Source organism: Python bivittatus, unplaced genomic scaffold (genome assembly GCF_059951505.1).
Source record: "Python bivittatus isolate LINGU-HERP-01145 unplaced genomic scaffold, Pbiv_v1 ctg000000_np1212, whole genome shotgun sequence".
NCBI lineage: Eukaryota > Metazoa > Chordata > Lepidosauria > Squamata > Pythonidae > Python > Python bivittatus.
Genome location: NW_028277028.1, coordinates 4,267,847 through 4,284,316, shown reverse-complemented (window position 1 = coordinate 4,284,316; position 16,470 = coordinate 4,267,847). Strand labels below are relative to the sequence as shown.

General features: G+C 37.6%; 1 protein-coding gene across 5 annotated transcripts in view; it reads left to right on the top strand.

Moving 5' to 3' along the window:
* USO1 (USO1 vesicle transport factor) overlaps positions 1-16,470 on the top strand; it is a 48,522-nt gene that overhangs the window by 15,242 nt on the left and 16,810 nt on the right. For 4 of the 5 annotated variants that reach the window (XM_007438161.4, XM_088136552.1, XM_088136507.1 and 1 more), the window contains 9 exons: positions 3,006-3,108; positions 4,237-4,292; positions 5,048-5,168; positions 5,270-5,448; positions 5,602-5,742; positions 6,507-6,595; positions 7,285-7,439; positions 8,817-9,028; positions 10,385-10,405. In XM_007438161.4, the coding sequence (XP_007438223.1) occupies positions 3,006-3,108; positions 4,237-4,292; positions 5,048-5,168; positions 5,270-5,448; positions 5,602-5,742; positions 6,507-6,595; positions 7,285-7,439; positions 8,817-9,028; positions 10,385-10,405 (1,077 nt within the window). The remainder of the gene's footprint in view (positions 1-3,005; positions 3,109-4,236; positions 4,293-5,047; positions 5,169-5,269; positions 5,449-5,601; positions 5,743-6,506; positions 6,596-7,284; positions 7,440-8,816; positions 9,029-10,384; positions 10,406-16,470) is intronic. The other variant, XM_007438163.4, reaches the window with a different exon arrangement.

Sequence of the window (16,470 nt, the reverse complement as noted above, 5' to 3'; positions counted from 1 at the left end):
GCAGTGTCAGGCAGCTGCCACTGCTGCCACCACCATCCCAGGTCTCCATTTCACCCCAATGCCACCCCTGCCACTGAAAAATACCACTTCAAGCCCCACACCATGGGCAGCCACCCCAGCACTATTATGCAAAGCCCCAGTTGCCCCCACTGTCCTGCGCTTCACAGGCTCTGCTGCACCCAGCTGACCAGGCACGCCTGGCCTAACCCTACTGTATGTGAGGCAGCTGCTGGCACACCAAACCTTCTTCCTGAGGCCCCTTGTGCCATTCTTCAAGCCGCTTGTGCCATTCTTTCTCAAATCGCGCACCCCATTCTCATCCTTCGGAAACCTTCTCATCTTCCCCAAGTCTTGTGATAAAGGGTGCACTGTTTGGAGAATGGCAGGAGGCCATTCTCATGGTGCTTCGGAAGACCTCATTACCCAAATCGTGTGCCCCATTTCTTCTCCAAATAATGCAATTTGAGAACAGTGTGAGCAGCCTCAGGGAAAAGGCCTGGTGGAGCCAGCAGCTGCCTCACATACAGTGGGGCAAAAAAGTATTTAATCAGCCACCAATTGTGCAAGTTCTCCCACTTAAAAAGATGAGAGAGGCCTGTAATTTTCATCATAGGTATACCTCAACTATGAGAGACAAAATGGGGGGAAAAAATCCAGAAAATCACATTGTCTGATTTTTAAAGAATTTATTTGCAAATCATGGTGGAAAATAAGTATTTGGTCAATATCAAAAGTTCATCTCAATACTTTGTTATATATCCTTTGTTGGCAATGACAGAGGTCAAACATTTTCTGTAAGTCTTCACAAGGTTTTCACACACTGTTGCTGGTATTTTGGCCCATTCCTCCATGCAGATCTCCTCTAGAGCAGTGATGTTTTGGGGCTGTCGCTGGGCAACACGGACTTTCAACTCCCTCCAAAGGTTTTCCATGGGGTTGAGATCTGGAGACTGGCTAGGCCACTCCAGGACCTTGAAATGCTTCGTTGCCCAGGCGGTGTGTTTGGGATCATTGTCATGCTGAAAGACCCAGCCACGTTTCATCTTCAATTCCCTTGCTTATGGAAGGAGGTGTTCACTCAAAATCTCACGATACATGGCCCCATTCATTCTTTCCTTTACATGGATCAGTCGTCCTAGTCCCTTTGCAGAAAAACAGCCCCAAAGCATGATGTTTCCACCCCCATGCTTCACAGTAGGTATGGTGTTCTTTGGATGCAACTCAGCATTCTCTCTCCTCCAAACACGACGAGTTGAGTTTAGACCAAAACGTTCTACTTTGGTTTCATCTGACCATATGACATTCTCCCAATCCTCTTCTGGATCATCCAAATGCTCTCTAGCAAATTCAGATGGGCCCGGACATGTACTGGCTTAAGCAGGGGGACACGTCTGGCACTGCAGGATTTGAGTCCCTGGCAGCATAGTGTGTTACTGATGGTAGCCTTTGTTACTTTGGTCCCAGCTCTCTGCAGGTCATTCACTAGGTCCCCCCATGTGGTTCTGGGATTTTTGCTCACCGTTCTTGTGATCATTTTGACCCCACAGGGTGAGATCTTGCATGGAGCCCCAGATCAAGGGAGATTATCAGTGGTCTTGTATGTCTTCCATTTTCTAATTATTGCTCCCACAGTTGATTTCTTCACACCAAGCTGCTTGCCTATTGCAGATTCAGTCTTCCCAGCCTGGTGCAGGTCTACAATTTTGTTTCTGGTGTCCTTCGACAGCACTTTGGTCTTGGCCATAGTGGAGTTTGGAGTGTGACTGTTTGAGGTTGTGGACAGGTGACTTTTATACTGATAACAAGATCAAACAGGTGCCATTACTACAGGTAACGAGTGGAGGACAGAGGAGCCTCTTAAAGAAGTAGTTACAGGTCTGTGAGAGCCAGACATCTTGCTTGTTTGTAGGTGACCAAATACTTATTTTCCACCATGATTTGCAAATAAATTCTTTAAAAATCAGACAATGTGATTTTCTGGATTTTTTCCCCCATTTTGTCTCTCATGGTTGAGGTATACCTATGATGAAAATTACAGGCCTCTCTCATCTTTTTAAGTGGGAGAACTTGCACAATTGGTGGCTGACTAAATACTTTTTTGCCCCGCTATACAGTAGAGTCAGGCCGGGCGCGCCTCGTCAGCAGTGGGAGGAAAATGGCAAAAGTCAGCTGAGCGCAGCAGAGCCTGTGGAACGCAGGGCAGTGGGGGCAACTGGGGCTTTGCGCAGTGGTGCTGGCTGGCTGGCTGCGGTGTGGGGCTTGAGGCGGCATTTCTCAATGGCAGTGGCAGTGTTGGGGCTGAAGTAGAGGCCTGGAGGTGGTGGCAGCTGGCTGAGACTGCTGAAGGCCCTGGGCTTCCATTTCAGCCCCAGCCCCAGCACTGCCACCACTGCCACCACCTGCCATGCTGCTGTGCAGGGTGGCAGGTGAGGGGAGTTGCAGCGCCCCTGCAGTCATAAGCACGGCTGGGCTGGGCTGGGCTGGGCTGGGCTGGGCTGGGCTGGGCTGGGCTGGGCTGGGCTGGGCTGGGCTGGGCTGGGCTGGGCGAGGCTTCCAGGGGTGGCTGCAGCTTTGTGCCACACCTGGAGCCCCCCCCCAAGTCACAAGCAGCCTGTCCTGGGGCTCCTAGGGCCTCCCCCACCCCCCACGGCACTCCCCCACTCCTTATCTGGGACTCCCTCTGCTTAATGAGCTGCGATTCTCAGTTAATAACAGCAACTAGGAGTGCCGGGATTGCAGTTGCTAAGTGATGTCATGTGACATCTTGTCTGTACCTGTATATCCTCTCCTAATTTCACCTGAAACTTTTCTTTTTCTTGTAACCTAACCTAATTTGCTAGAGAAAAGCTTTTTAGTTATTGTTATTGCTTGATGTTAATTATTTGGCTGATTTGTAATATTTCAATTAATAGTTCTGTCTTCTACCTATCTCAGCTTTGAAAAAATATAAATAAATACTGATCTCTTTAGAAAAATAATAGCAATGAAATATATGATGGTTGCAGGAGTTTGATTTTCACGTCCGGTGGCCTGGAGTAAAACTTCTTACAGTGTTGTTAAAACAGCAGGGTCCCCAAGTGCAGCAGATAATCTTAGTCAGTCCTATGGGTAAGTACTTTTTTAAAAATTTCTTTTAAACCTTTTGCATACATTTTTTTATATGTAGCAGCTATCCAGAGCAGTTGATAAAAACAAAGTCATCAGTGTTAGCTTTTTGAATAAATAATATTTTCATTAGCATGAAAAGATAAGAGTGTTTAAACAAATGTTTTTGGAGAACATAATTGAGTAATGGAATGCCACAACATAGAAGCCTCTATTCTGGATCAAGCCTTACCCTGATTCAGGCAGTGTGGGGCAAGGGCTAGGGGGCTTTGGAATCCTGTTCCAGAGCCAATTAACGTGTTACATAATCAGCCCCTTAGGGCCCAGACCTGGACTAAGAGCTATATAGCTGTTTTAGAACTAAGGGGTGTGCTATTATCTCCCCAACTGAATTTAGTTTATTACAGAATAGTAGATTATTATTCATAATGTCTGCCTAGAGTTTCTCTGGTGATTAAGGTGGGTGGGTGGGTGGTTGATAGGTAGGTAGGTAGATAGATACATAAATACATAGATACGTAGATATTCAATTCCTATATATGGTGCATTGTAATAATCTAAAATGGATATTACTAGTACAATAATTGTGGACAACCTGTTTGTGTCTATGAGAAAGTGTAACTGGTTCACTGGTATAAGTTATTAAAAGATGCTTCTTGCTTGGAATTCCAGTGATAAGATTAGATCTCATTGCACTCCTAAGCTTCAAACCTTATCCTTAGAAGTTTATAATCTATTCAGAGGTTGAGCATGATCTTTCATATCAGATGTAAGCATTGTTGTCTGCTGATAACAGCATTTCTAGCCAAAATATTTGATTAGATTACGGTGGTACAAAAAATGCCTAGACCTGACTATTTTTCATTATCTGAATGCCAATGAGCCATTACGGAAGTTGCTTTCTTAATTTGTCAACAAAGGGATATGGGGGGGGGGAGGTGTTCATACTACAGTGATGGGTCATATGATGTGAATGTAGAAATTCATATGTTCAGATCTTGGCACTTCAATTTAGAAGAATCACTACTGGCCAGACTAGACAATCCTTTGCTTGAGACCTTGAATGTCTGTTGCTGGTAAAATAGATAATTCTGCCTTAATCTCAAATTTATCACCATTTTTTTCTTCTAGGAGTCTCAAGGCTAATGGATCTACTAGCAGATTCTAGAGAGGTCATACGGAATGACGTGAGTAGAAGTTTTAGACTCAATCAACTTTTTTAGTAATGACATTAGTTTCTCAATTGCAAAACCAGCCCTCTTTAACCAGCCTTTCTTTTTAGCATCTATGTTCCAATGAAAAGATGATGTAATTGGAGTAGATGATAAATACATGATGTATATGCTGACTTGTCATAGGAGAATATTATAGATTGTGTTTGCAGATAATATGTTTATTTTTAATGTAACCTCATGGTGAAAATCTCAAGGGATTGGCAAATTTGATAAAACAATTTCCTTGATGTTTGAAGTGCTGGTTCTTTTGCACAGAATATTATTAATTAAAACTGAATTGATAGGTCCTTTACCTATAAATGTGTTACCTTGCATTTCACATCCCTAAGTCTTACATTCTCCTTAACTCTTTTTACATGTTTTGATTGCTGTCCTAATTTTATAAATTATCATAAATGTGTTTTGTATAGAATCTTCTTTTTTCGTTTTTGAAATGTTATTTTATTTGGAATAAAAGGCAAAATGTATAGTAATAGTAAAATGTAATACATGAAATGTATTAACTTAGAAAAAGCATATCAAAATCAACCATCGTATTATTAACATTTGCATTCAAGTTGACCGAAGATCTGAGATTCTTAAAAACTTTTAAGTGATTTTGTGGAATATACTTATGTACTTATCCTAGGTCTTATCTGTGGTTGCTGATTTTTGTTTTTAATGCATTGAACATTTTGTCAGGTTTTTTGTTTATCTCTCTTCTCCAGGGTGTTTTGTTACTTCAGCAGTTAACAAAAAGTAATGCAGCCATCCAGAAAATAGTTGCTTTTGAAAATGCATTTGAAAGATTATTAGATATCATAACAGATGAGGGTAACAGTGATGGAGGTATGTCCCTGAAATATTCAGTTTCACTAGTTTATGAGTTCAGGTGGTTCAGATTTTTAGGACTGTTGAAATTAATGTCTGTTAACCACTCTATTTTGCAGGCATAGTAGTGGAGGATTGTCTTCTGTTGCTACAAAATTTGTTGAAGAATAACAATTCAAATCAGAATTTTTTTAAGGAAGGTTCTTATATTCAGCGTATGAAGCCATGGTTTGAAGTTGGGGATGATAATGCTGGTTGGTCTGCACAGAAAGTAACCAATTTGCACTTGATGCTGCAGGTAATTTCTTATCAGGAAGAAGTAACAGTTAACAAAATGTGGCCTAAGTTTTGTATTGATTTTAATTTGTATAGCCTTGTCTTTGAAGTAAACTAAAAATAATGCTTTGGATACATTTCAGCACACCTAAGTCACTATTTATTTTCTTTACAGCTGGTACGTGTGCTGGTATCACCTACAAATCCTCCTGGTGCCACCAGCAGTTGTCAAAAAACCATGTTTCATTGTGGGTTGTTACAGCAACTTTGTACAATCCTGATGGCAACTGGAGTTCCTGCTGATATCCTTACAGAGGTAAAATACTAGAGAATAGTGGCTGTTGCAAGATAGGATAATGATCAGATAACAAAAGGAAATTATTATGGTCTTTCAATAGGTGTATTGAAGTTTTTAAAATTTCTGTAGAACTTTGGAATATTGACACACATGATTATTTGCTTCAATTTCAGTTTTGGAATGTAAATTTAAATAATTTTACATTGTTGAAAAATTTGTTTTGACAAACTGAAGAGTTCAGGTCTTCCTTTGCTACTACAAAAGTAACCTTCATTTTAACAGTATTATTGAAGGAAAATATTATTACTTTAGAATATTTTATGCCATCTTCCTATAATTTGCAAGTGAATGTATGAAATGATGTGATTCAGTCTCATTGTTTTTGAGATTTTGTGGAGTAGCATGTAAAAATTGTCTGCAGAATATGTCATCACATGACCACATCTAAATCAACCCATATTATCAGTGGAAACAGCTACATGAGCAAATCTACAAAGATTGCTGAACTTTGAATATGTCATATTCTGATTGTGTGGAGCAACAAATAATGGAATATTGTCCAATCTTAAATGCTTTCAGCTATTCTGCTATCTTCACTGGTATAATATATGCAGAAAACCAAAATTAGGAACTTGCATTGAATATAAACACTGGCAATGTGCTTTTTGCATAATGTAGCATAAGTCCAAAGTAATGAAGTCAATACCAATTCATTGTTCACTTCCTGATTCTGATGCTTTAGCTGTTAGGATTGATTTTGTTCTTTTGTTCTTATTTTCTAGACCATTAACACTGTATCGGAAGTAATTCGAGGATCTCAAATAAATCAAGATTATTTTGCTTCAGTGAATGCACCTTCAAATCCCCCAAGGTATAGTAAAGAAAACTTAATGCAGCTTAGTGTAAAAATTAATATGTATAGCAGCAAGATGCTTTTAAATGTAATTTGAATGTGTAAAACCCAAAATGCTGTATTTAACTATAAGAAATGGGAATTGATATAGAAGTTACTCTGAGTTTTCATGATGCTACTGTGGTATAGGCAGTTGTTTCACATACTCAAGTATAGTTTTTATCAGCAGTTTATGAATTGCAAATAGTTTGTTCCTTAGTATCAGGACGAATGCACTTTGTCACTACCATTTTCTTTTTGAATCAAGAGTATATGGAGTTAAAGGTGGGCCCAGACCTGAAAATGATAATGAGTTGTAGTTGCTTCTAGCCTGCCCCTCTGCCATCTTCCTTACCTTTTTCTGGAGAACTCAAGCATTGAACTGCGACTTCTACTTGCAAATAACTTTTGTAAACTGTTCTTAGCTCTTCTGGGAAGAAGAGCCGCAATAAAGAATAAAAATAATATATAAGATGAAGTCGTTACTTGGAAGAATTTGAAAAACATAAATAAAGGAGAATGAATACTTCCATATTTTCTGACAGCTTGAGTTAATTAATGTGTTTTATTTTACTATTAATGTGTCATATTTTTACATGTATATGCACCATATTCATATGGAAGCGTACAGACATAAACTTAAAAAAAGATTCTTCTTTCAATCATAGGCCTGCAATTGTCGTGCTACTTATGTCAATGGTAAATGAGAGGCAGCCATTTGTGCTGCGCTGTGCTGTCCTTTATTGCTTCCAGTGCTTCTTATACAAAAATCAGAAAGGACAAGGAGAAATTGTATCAACTCTTCTACCTTCAACCATTGATGGTATGGTATTAGAATGTTAAATTCATACCTTTAACTTTAGGGGGCAAAAATACATTATTGTGGGGTGGTGAGAGGGAGGAGAAATCTCACTTTCAGGAGGCTTATCTTTATATCTTTATGAGAGATAGTTGTAGAATTTTCCAGTTCTGTTCATTTGCAACTGCTCCAGAAAGCATCAGAGTGGCAACTCACTTGCCAGTATTGGAGTGACATATAAAATGGCATAATAGAAATATTGGATCCTTCTGTAAGTTGTTTCAAAACTCTTCTGCTGCTTTGATGTAGTAAAATAGCTTTTTTCTTAAATGTGAAACCCATTCCACTTAATCCCCTTTTGATTCCAGAAATGATGATCAGAAATGTATTGTCGAAGGCTTTCACGGCCGGAATACGATGGCTGGTGTGGGTCTTCCGGGCTGTGTGGCCGTGTTCTGGAAGTTTTGTTTCCTAACGTTTCGCCACCATCCCCCCCCCCCCCCAGATCTCTATAAATACCCACAAAAGGGTCACCTCATCCTGGGCACAGAGAGAACTACTCTTGTCTGTGCTCCTGCTCTCTGAAGATGCCGGTCACAGATGCTGGCGAAATGTTAGGAAACAAAACTTCCAGAACACGGCCACACAGCCCGGAAGACCCACACCAGCCATCGATGATCAGAAATGTTAAAATAAAGCAGCAGTGAGCAGTGTTAGAGTCTCCTAGCACCTCTTGTTTGTCTTTTTTCTAATACATGCCTTATTGAAAAAAATAACACAACTCAAAAAGAGATCATCAACAAACACAATAATGATGAGTAAGTTTATCAGGTTAAATATTTGATTGACCAGAGTATTCTATAATCCTGAGGAATTCTTAAATGGGTGTCACACATTATAAACATCTTTTGGTCAGCATATCCTTTAGTATACCGTTTTTTATGTGATAATTTTTCCATAGTTTATTTAAACATAGGTTAAGTGATGGAGGATGGTCTATTTTCAAACATTTCAGTTTAAGAACTATATACCCTGCTGGTAGCAGACCGATTGACAGTATCCCAATGTTGAAAACTACTCTCTCCCACAAAAACAGTTGATTAAAATGCCTCATTTTAAAGGCATTTTAAGTGGTAAATATAATGCCTTAAATCTTTGCAGATTGTAAGTTGCCAGTTTTCTCCTTGACCCCTCCTGAGGAAACTCCTCTATTTTTTCCCCTGCAGAGCTGCCCAAAATTGGCCAGAACATTTTTTCCTCACCATTTGAATTAGCTATGCTCCCAAGCAAGGTCAGAACATCCCTACATTAGATAATCTCCCAGGCATTTTCAAAAGCTTTATATAGGTGAACATGTCTGAATGAGAAGTCCTGTCAATAAACTGGCTGCTTGTTTTACAGCTACTGGAAATTCCGTCTCAGCTGGCCAGCTATTATGCGGAGGCCTCTTTTCTACAGATTCTCTTTCGAACTGGTGTGCAGCTGTGGCATTGGCCCATGCTTTGCAAGAAAATGCCACTCTAAAGGAACAGCTGCTACGGGTACAGCTAGCAACTAGTATTGGAAACCCTCCAGTGTCCTTACTTCAGCAGTGCACTAACATTCTGTCTCAGGTACAGCATAATGGGCCTTTAACTTGCATACCGCTGAACCCCTTTAGGAGTACCCCTAAAGAAACATTCTTTAAAAAAAGAGTTGTTATAAAATTTCTTGATGATTGCATTTTGTAGAAATAAGGCACTATTAAATGATCTTGGGCATAAGCTGTTGCTTCTAATATATAGTATTTCCCATCAATTTGTGTTAATTCTGATAAGCACATGGGGTAGAACCAGTGGTTAGAATGATTAAAATCAGTTATTTGCTGGGATATAAGTAATGTCTATGGCTAATATACATGGAAAATAATAGTGTGGTATGGTGATTAAAGCATTGGAATAGGACTAAGGAGACCCAAGTTCAAATCTATCCTTAGCTATGGAAGCTTACTGGATGACTTTGGGTCAACCATGCTCTGTTAGTCCAACCTATCTCATAGGGTTATAGTGAGGAAGTATTGGAGGAGGGTTGCTATGCTTTGAGCTCTATGAGGAAAGGAGGGATATACATCTAAATAACAGAGAAGCAAATTGTAAAGAATCAGAAATGCATAATCTATTTGATGTATAAATCTTTGAAAGAAGTTAAAACTGGAATAAGGGACTGAAAAGGGGGGCAAAAATAGTATGTGCTTTTTTTTTTTTCCACAATCAGAACAATGGTAAATATCTGAAATATGAATGTATAAAGCCAAGAAATGAATAAGTACAAAAAAACGGGATTAAATCTGTATTTGGCCCCTTGTTGAGAGCACACATAGGCTTGTCTTCTTCTGCATTTCTTTATTTTACCAATAATACAAAAGGAGTATTATTGACTTTCAGTCAATATTGACTTTCAGTCACATTGACTTTCAGTCCTTTTGTTGTTAGTTTGTAGAATATGTGTGTACTTCAAACATTTTTTGTATACATTTAGTATGGAGGAGAATAAATCGTTCTTGCATATTTTTAATACAGTTAATATTAAATAACATTCTTTCCTTCAGAGCAGTATGGAAAATTGCTATGAAGATCATTTGGGCAAGTTCCACAGTTTTGTATAAAACTGTTTTGTCTGAAAACAAATGAGTAGGTAGCTAGATTTAAATGCAGTGAAATCCCCATGAACCAAGCAAAATTCATTTGGCTGATGTTAAACTATGTAAACAATAGGTTTCAATATTAATCTTTCATGTCATTCAAAAGTATATGTTCTGAACAGTGACTGCTACTTGTTTTATTTAAATGTATAAGCTTCTATGTCACACATATACATAGTCTCAGAACTGTTTAGATCAATGAAAACAAAAAATTAGAGCCTACCCCTGTATTGTACTTATTTTAACATCTTGCAGCATTCCCTTATAATATTTAATGTATGATTCACAGGGTGATAAGATCGACAGACGGGTATGTATTAGTGCACCCAAAGCATTCCTTTTATTGTAGCAGGGTCTGTCTGCTATCTCAGCTTTGCTGTGTTTTATGAAATAACTGCTTTGAGGGTTTTTTGTACTTACAGTTTGTGCCTGCTGCCTGGTTTTATTTCTAGTAACAAACTGTCTGTCTCTCTTGGTGTTCTTGGTGACTGTGATATGGGAAACCTGGTTGTTAGGGTGCTTTTTCTTTCTCCCAGGGAATCCGTGCATAACCACTGGGTCTTAAATGTGGTTGACTTCTTTCCTCTTCTTTCAGTGTAAATTCAGCATCAGTTTTCTACAACTTAATGAGTACTTTCTTGTTTTTCATAACCAGACTAAAGAGCACAAATCAGAGGTATTTCCAGACTATAGTATTTCAGACTAGTATTCTTTAAAGGTTGTCATCCGCTGCTTTTAATTAAACTATTTTCAGATAAAATTTTTGTTTTATTAAGTGATTCACTGTCCTTGATCAGTATTTTCTGCTGACCATGCAGGGATAGACAGACAGACAGATGATTTTAGAGTTAATAAAATTCTTTGCTTAAGTTATAAGAGGAACAGAATTGGCAAAATAGAATTGCAAAATCAGTTATTGTTAATATAAGCTTTCTATTTTTTATCAGCCAGTTAAAGAAAAAAGGATTTTTCTTGATCCTTTTTTTGTTTGATCAAAAACAGATAGAAATAATCAGGAATAGATTTGTAGGAATATAAATATAGAGTATAACTACAGGTAGTCCTCGATTTACGATCACAATAGGGACCGGAAAAATAATCGTTAAGCAGTGCATCTGTTAAGTGAGGCATCATGTGACTGCACTTGATTTTATCAATTTTTGAGGCAGTCGTTAAATGAATCAGCTGGTTGTTAAGTGTATCACATGTTTGTTAAGTGAATCACACAGTTCCCCATTGATTTTGCTTGTCAGAAGCTGTCTGGGAAGATCACAAATGGTGATCATGTGATCCCAGAACATTGGAACTGTCATAAATACAAGCTGGTTGTCAGGCACCTGAATTTTGATCACGTGACTGCAGGAACGCTACAACAACCATAAATGCAAGGACTGGTCATAAGTCACTTTTTTCAGCGCCACTGTAACTTTGAACAGTCGCTAAATAAATGGTCATAAGTCAAGGACTACCTGTATTGAAACATTTGGGGAGGCATGAAAGTAGCACCTGGCTATATTACTTTAAAGCAACTGTCTCTTTTCCCAGGATGATGCAGCTGTAACCTATAAAATAGAAAAGAACCACAGAAGGGCCCTTTACCTTCTGTCCACCTTCCAAATGACTCTAGGGCTGAATGATAAAAGTACTGGCTAGTTTTCACCAATTGTCTCATAGTATAAAGCAGATTATATGGGAGTGATTATATTCAGTCTACTAAGGCCTCTCAGCATGACAGTAGTGCTTTAAGTGGCATCAGTCCTTTGAGGTAGACAAGATCAGGAAGCAGACACCACCAAAACAAAAACAAAAAAAATCTAGAAACCACTTTATTGAAGTTGGCTGTAATAACAGAATCTTGAAAACCTAACAGCATTTCTGTTTTCTCCCTTTCATACCAAAGAAAGTCAAGGGGGGCAATTTTGAGTTTCTTTCTCACACTTTCCGATTTTCCAGGGTTAAACTCATGTTTTCCTAATGGTTGCTATATAATTTCTTCAAATATATCTCTGTACTTCTCTATAGGTAGCACTGTTGTACCATATCAAAGAAAAATGGGGTTTATTACAACAAGGGTGAAAGAAATAATGACACTGATAATATGCTTGTTTTTTTAATACCTTATTCAAGATGCATATGGAATGGATGAGTTTGTAATCTTCATGTTTTGTATGTAAATTGCATACATGCAAAATGATAACTTTTGATAAATTTCTTTCCTGAAGACAAAAGATCTTAAACTAACATCAGTAATGCCATGTGTGTCTCTAGTAGCATTATTTATTGCCACTTTATATATATGTAGACAACAACAAATTAACATTTGAGATGAGCAAGGTAAGAGCTTAGATCCCAAGAAAATATAATTTATGAAATTCACAGAAGGAACTGTCTTATACTGTGTTCCCTGGTGGTAGCTTCTGTGGGATATCAGAATACTTTCCAAAGAATGGGAATAGGGCACAGAGAGCTGCTAGTACAGTGCAGGTCGTTCCAAATAGGGTCATATCAGATTTTTCTCTTCTTTGAAAATTGCTTTTATTCAAACCGAATGAAAAGCTAGGTTTTTAATACAGGATATGAAACCATCGTTAAAAACAAGGTTGATAATGCTTAAATTGAACTCTATTTAACAATCTTTTGATTCAAGTTAATGTAGGTAGAATGGTAATTATACCTCTGAAAAAGAAAGAGAAAGTGGAGTTCATGAGTCTGTGTAGGTCTCCTAGTTCCTTCCTGATGTTGAAATCATTAAAAAAAAATGCTACGTCTTTATCAAGATCAGAGTTCATTTTGACTTAGATATAGTTGTCAATAGATTGGTTTAGCGTTTTAGTGAACAGGCTTAAAGAAGAGGTTGAAATAAAATATTGTAGTGTGTTACTTGACTCTGTAGCTAAAAGAGTAAAACAAACAAAAATAAAGCAATTTGTATTCTAATTTGGGTCTTCATGAGCCTTACTACTTTAGCTGGATGATGGGTATTTAAAAGCATACCCAATCTGCATGCAGATCAAGGAGGCATGGAGCTTCTGCAAACAACTGAGTTGTAAATTAGTCAGAAAAAAGGACTACAAAGCAAATTTAAGTAGACTGGTATTTGTTTCAGCCTGAGAGGTATTGGGATATTGGATGGAAATCCAAATCAATCTTAATTCTATCTCTGTCTTGCAACGTTAATAATCAATTATATTATAGGGCTCCTATAAGTTATTCTGTGCAGCAGGAATAGTAACAGTAAATTATACTCATGGTTGTTGTTTGTTATACTCTCAGCCCAAAGTACAGCATGGGAATAAAGGTGGTGGATAAACACTACAGTGTTGTTAGAAGCAACTCTTTCAGTTTTATACCAATCTGCAATGCAGGTTCAATACTTCTGAAAACACTACAGACTACTTCTACAAAATTCAGAATCTGACTTGTACTCTTCAGTATGAACTTTAGGGCTGTTCATAGGTATCTCATTGTCCCAGACACAGGCTTTTCCTGACTATAACCTGGGGCAATGAATTGCATTTGTATTAAAACAAATGAATTAGAAAGAGCAGGAACCATCTTCTTTGCTATTGTTCTTGTACGCAGGTTGGAGTTGATGTATCTTCTGATACCAAGTTCCATCTATTTTAAAATCTTAGTTTTATTCATTGATTTTGATGGACAGTTCAGAATCTGTCCCTGGAAACTTTTAACTCCCTAAGATTATATATCTCCAAGAGTAGAGAAAAAAAATAATTAAATATACATAAATGTTCTGGCAGCTAAAGTGTCCTAAGCAAAAGCTAATGGTAGGTAGTGCTTCTGTTTGCCTGTAAAAAACAAAACAAAAAACAAAAAAGCCAAGCTGTTATTTTATGGAGATTGTCTTTCCCCAGTTTCAGAAAGTAATGTTTTCATTTGGTAATATGACAATTGCCGGAGTTTTCTTAGAATTTAGGTTCTTGCTTTATACCACATTTTATTCAAACAAAGCAGAGATGGAGCATTCAGAGATGCTATGATACCAAGGTGGCATTTTTTACATTTGCCAGATTTTATTATGACAGCAGAATGTTCTATTAATCTCATGGTTCAGCTCTGTCTCTTGTGGCCTCAACAGAAACAAAGGCTTTTATTAATACACACATAAATCACACATAGACACATATAAACATATCCCAGATCATTTTGTAAATGACCACTGATAATAAGATAGTTATCTCTTTTCGGATTTCATTTTTTACCTTACCCTTAATATTTTTCTTTCACATACACAACCATGATTATATATAAGCTACATGTGAACACAAACTTGCAAGTAAGATGCAAACCATTAAAGCAATGTACAGCTTCTATCCCAACTCAGAAATGGGTCAAATGGTGCTATTTACTGGCTCCTTTGCATTAATTTCTTTGCCATTTCTTTGCATGGTTTGCATAGGATGGCTAGGAAAAGTACTAATACTACTTCATGCAGATAATCATAAATCAGACATCAACCAGCCTCAGAGAGCATTGAGGGCCCTTGCTTAGTATTGTACTGATTTTCATTTTGTAATTAATTATCAGAAGACAAAGATTGTCATGTTTGCTAAAAATCTCTAGTTGAATAATTGGAACATCAAGGTATAATAATTTAGCAGATTAAATATTTTAAATACTTGGATGTTTATTTCCTGGCTTAGGTAAGAAGAGGGCCCAAGTTGAAAGTGCAGTGCAGATAGCACACAGAAACATTGGAGGGATTTAAAGTTCTTCCACCAAAAAAAAAAAAGAATCTATTATTAGTTTATTTGAGACTGGTTTAACATTTATTGTATTTTATTGGTTCAAGTTACATATGGAGCTCAGTTAGTATCAGTACCATACCTCAATTACACCTGTCTAGAAACAGTGTTACATAAGTTCCCGAGGGTAGTGTTTCAAATTTCCAAGTACTGATGCCACCTTCCAGCTGGAATAGAGACTCTTACTTTGCTTGTGATCTTTAACCTCTGGCAAAAGCTAACTTCTGTCCCCAGATCTGTCCCCTTTAATAATTCTTGATACATTTAATTCACCATGGAAGAATAACATATTTGATGAATGGCCTCCCTAGAACTTTTGCTATCTATGTACCACAGTTAAGCCATAGTACTTCTTAAACAGCAAATCCTGGATGATGAATAACCAAACGAGCTGGCCCTCACTTCTAACATTAGGTCCTGGTGGTGGAGTCCTAGTCAGCAGCTATTTAATATCTCGTCACCTGGAACAATTTAACCATTGTAGCAGCTGCTCTCAGGCTTGATTTAAGATCCTTTCATCTGCTGTGCTGGATGGTCAGTTTACTGAGATGCCGTATGAGGAGCTTACTTGCCCTTGGGAAGATTATTTGCTAGGACCCTCTATGAGGAATATCTCAGAGGCTCTTAAAATGGTTGGTATGTCTTGCTGTACTGTGAATTCTGTATGGATCTGCATATTTATTCCCTTTTAATAAACTTTCCAGGTGACCAGATGAATTCTTTCTCACCTTTTTATTTTGGTACAGGCTGTTTGCTACTACTTATAACGTAACTAAATTTTGTGCAGCCACACATAAAGCGTAGCAACAGACAATAAGGGGACATCACTATATCTGGTAATCCAGTTCTGTCTCCAGCCTTGGTGCATAATCTTCTATTACTTTTTATCATTATTTTGTTATGAATTGTGTTATTTATAATGTGCTGTGTACTATCTTGTCTTTTTGGTTCTTCTAGCGTATTTTAACCTGCTGGCTTTTGGGAATAGTAAATAGTAAAGTAATAGTAAAAGTAAAGAATAGTAAAGAATTCATTTATTATAAGGTTAAAGATATTTATAGATATCTGAAGGCAAATAGTCTCCATGTATGTATGATCAGAAAATCATTAATAACTTCCTTTTTCAAATGTGGGGATGTTGAAAGCCAAAATATTTTGTTTGATGAACAATACACAAGAGTGTAAACTTTCCGAAAAGGTCTCTTTTAAAGCACCCAGTTCTCTCATTGATTAGCCTTAGTTTGAATATAGAAAGCTTGTGCATAGCAAAGGTAGGGGAGATGTCCTCTCAGTGGTTGACTGAATCGTAGCATTCATAGAATCACAGCATTAAGTGTGCTTCATACAACTGAGTTGCCTATCATAAAATGTCTGCTGTGAAATTATGCTTGAAAACAATACTCTGTTTCCAAGTTCTGTGCAATTTGTTATCAGAGGTAATTCAAAATATATAATTATTGCAGTTGGACCACATATACTGTTCTTATTGCTGTAACATACTTGTTGGATATTACTGATCCAGATGACTTCTAAGCAAGGATAGCTATTTGATGAAAGTATATTTTACACCTGACTTGACTGAGGTATATTTAACCAAAAATTCATTAGTTAC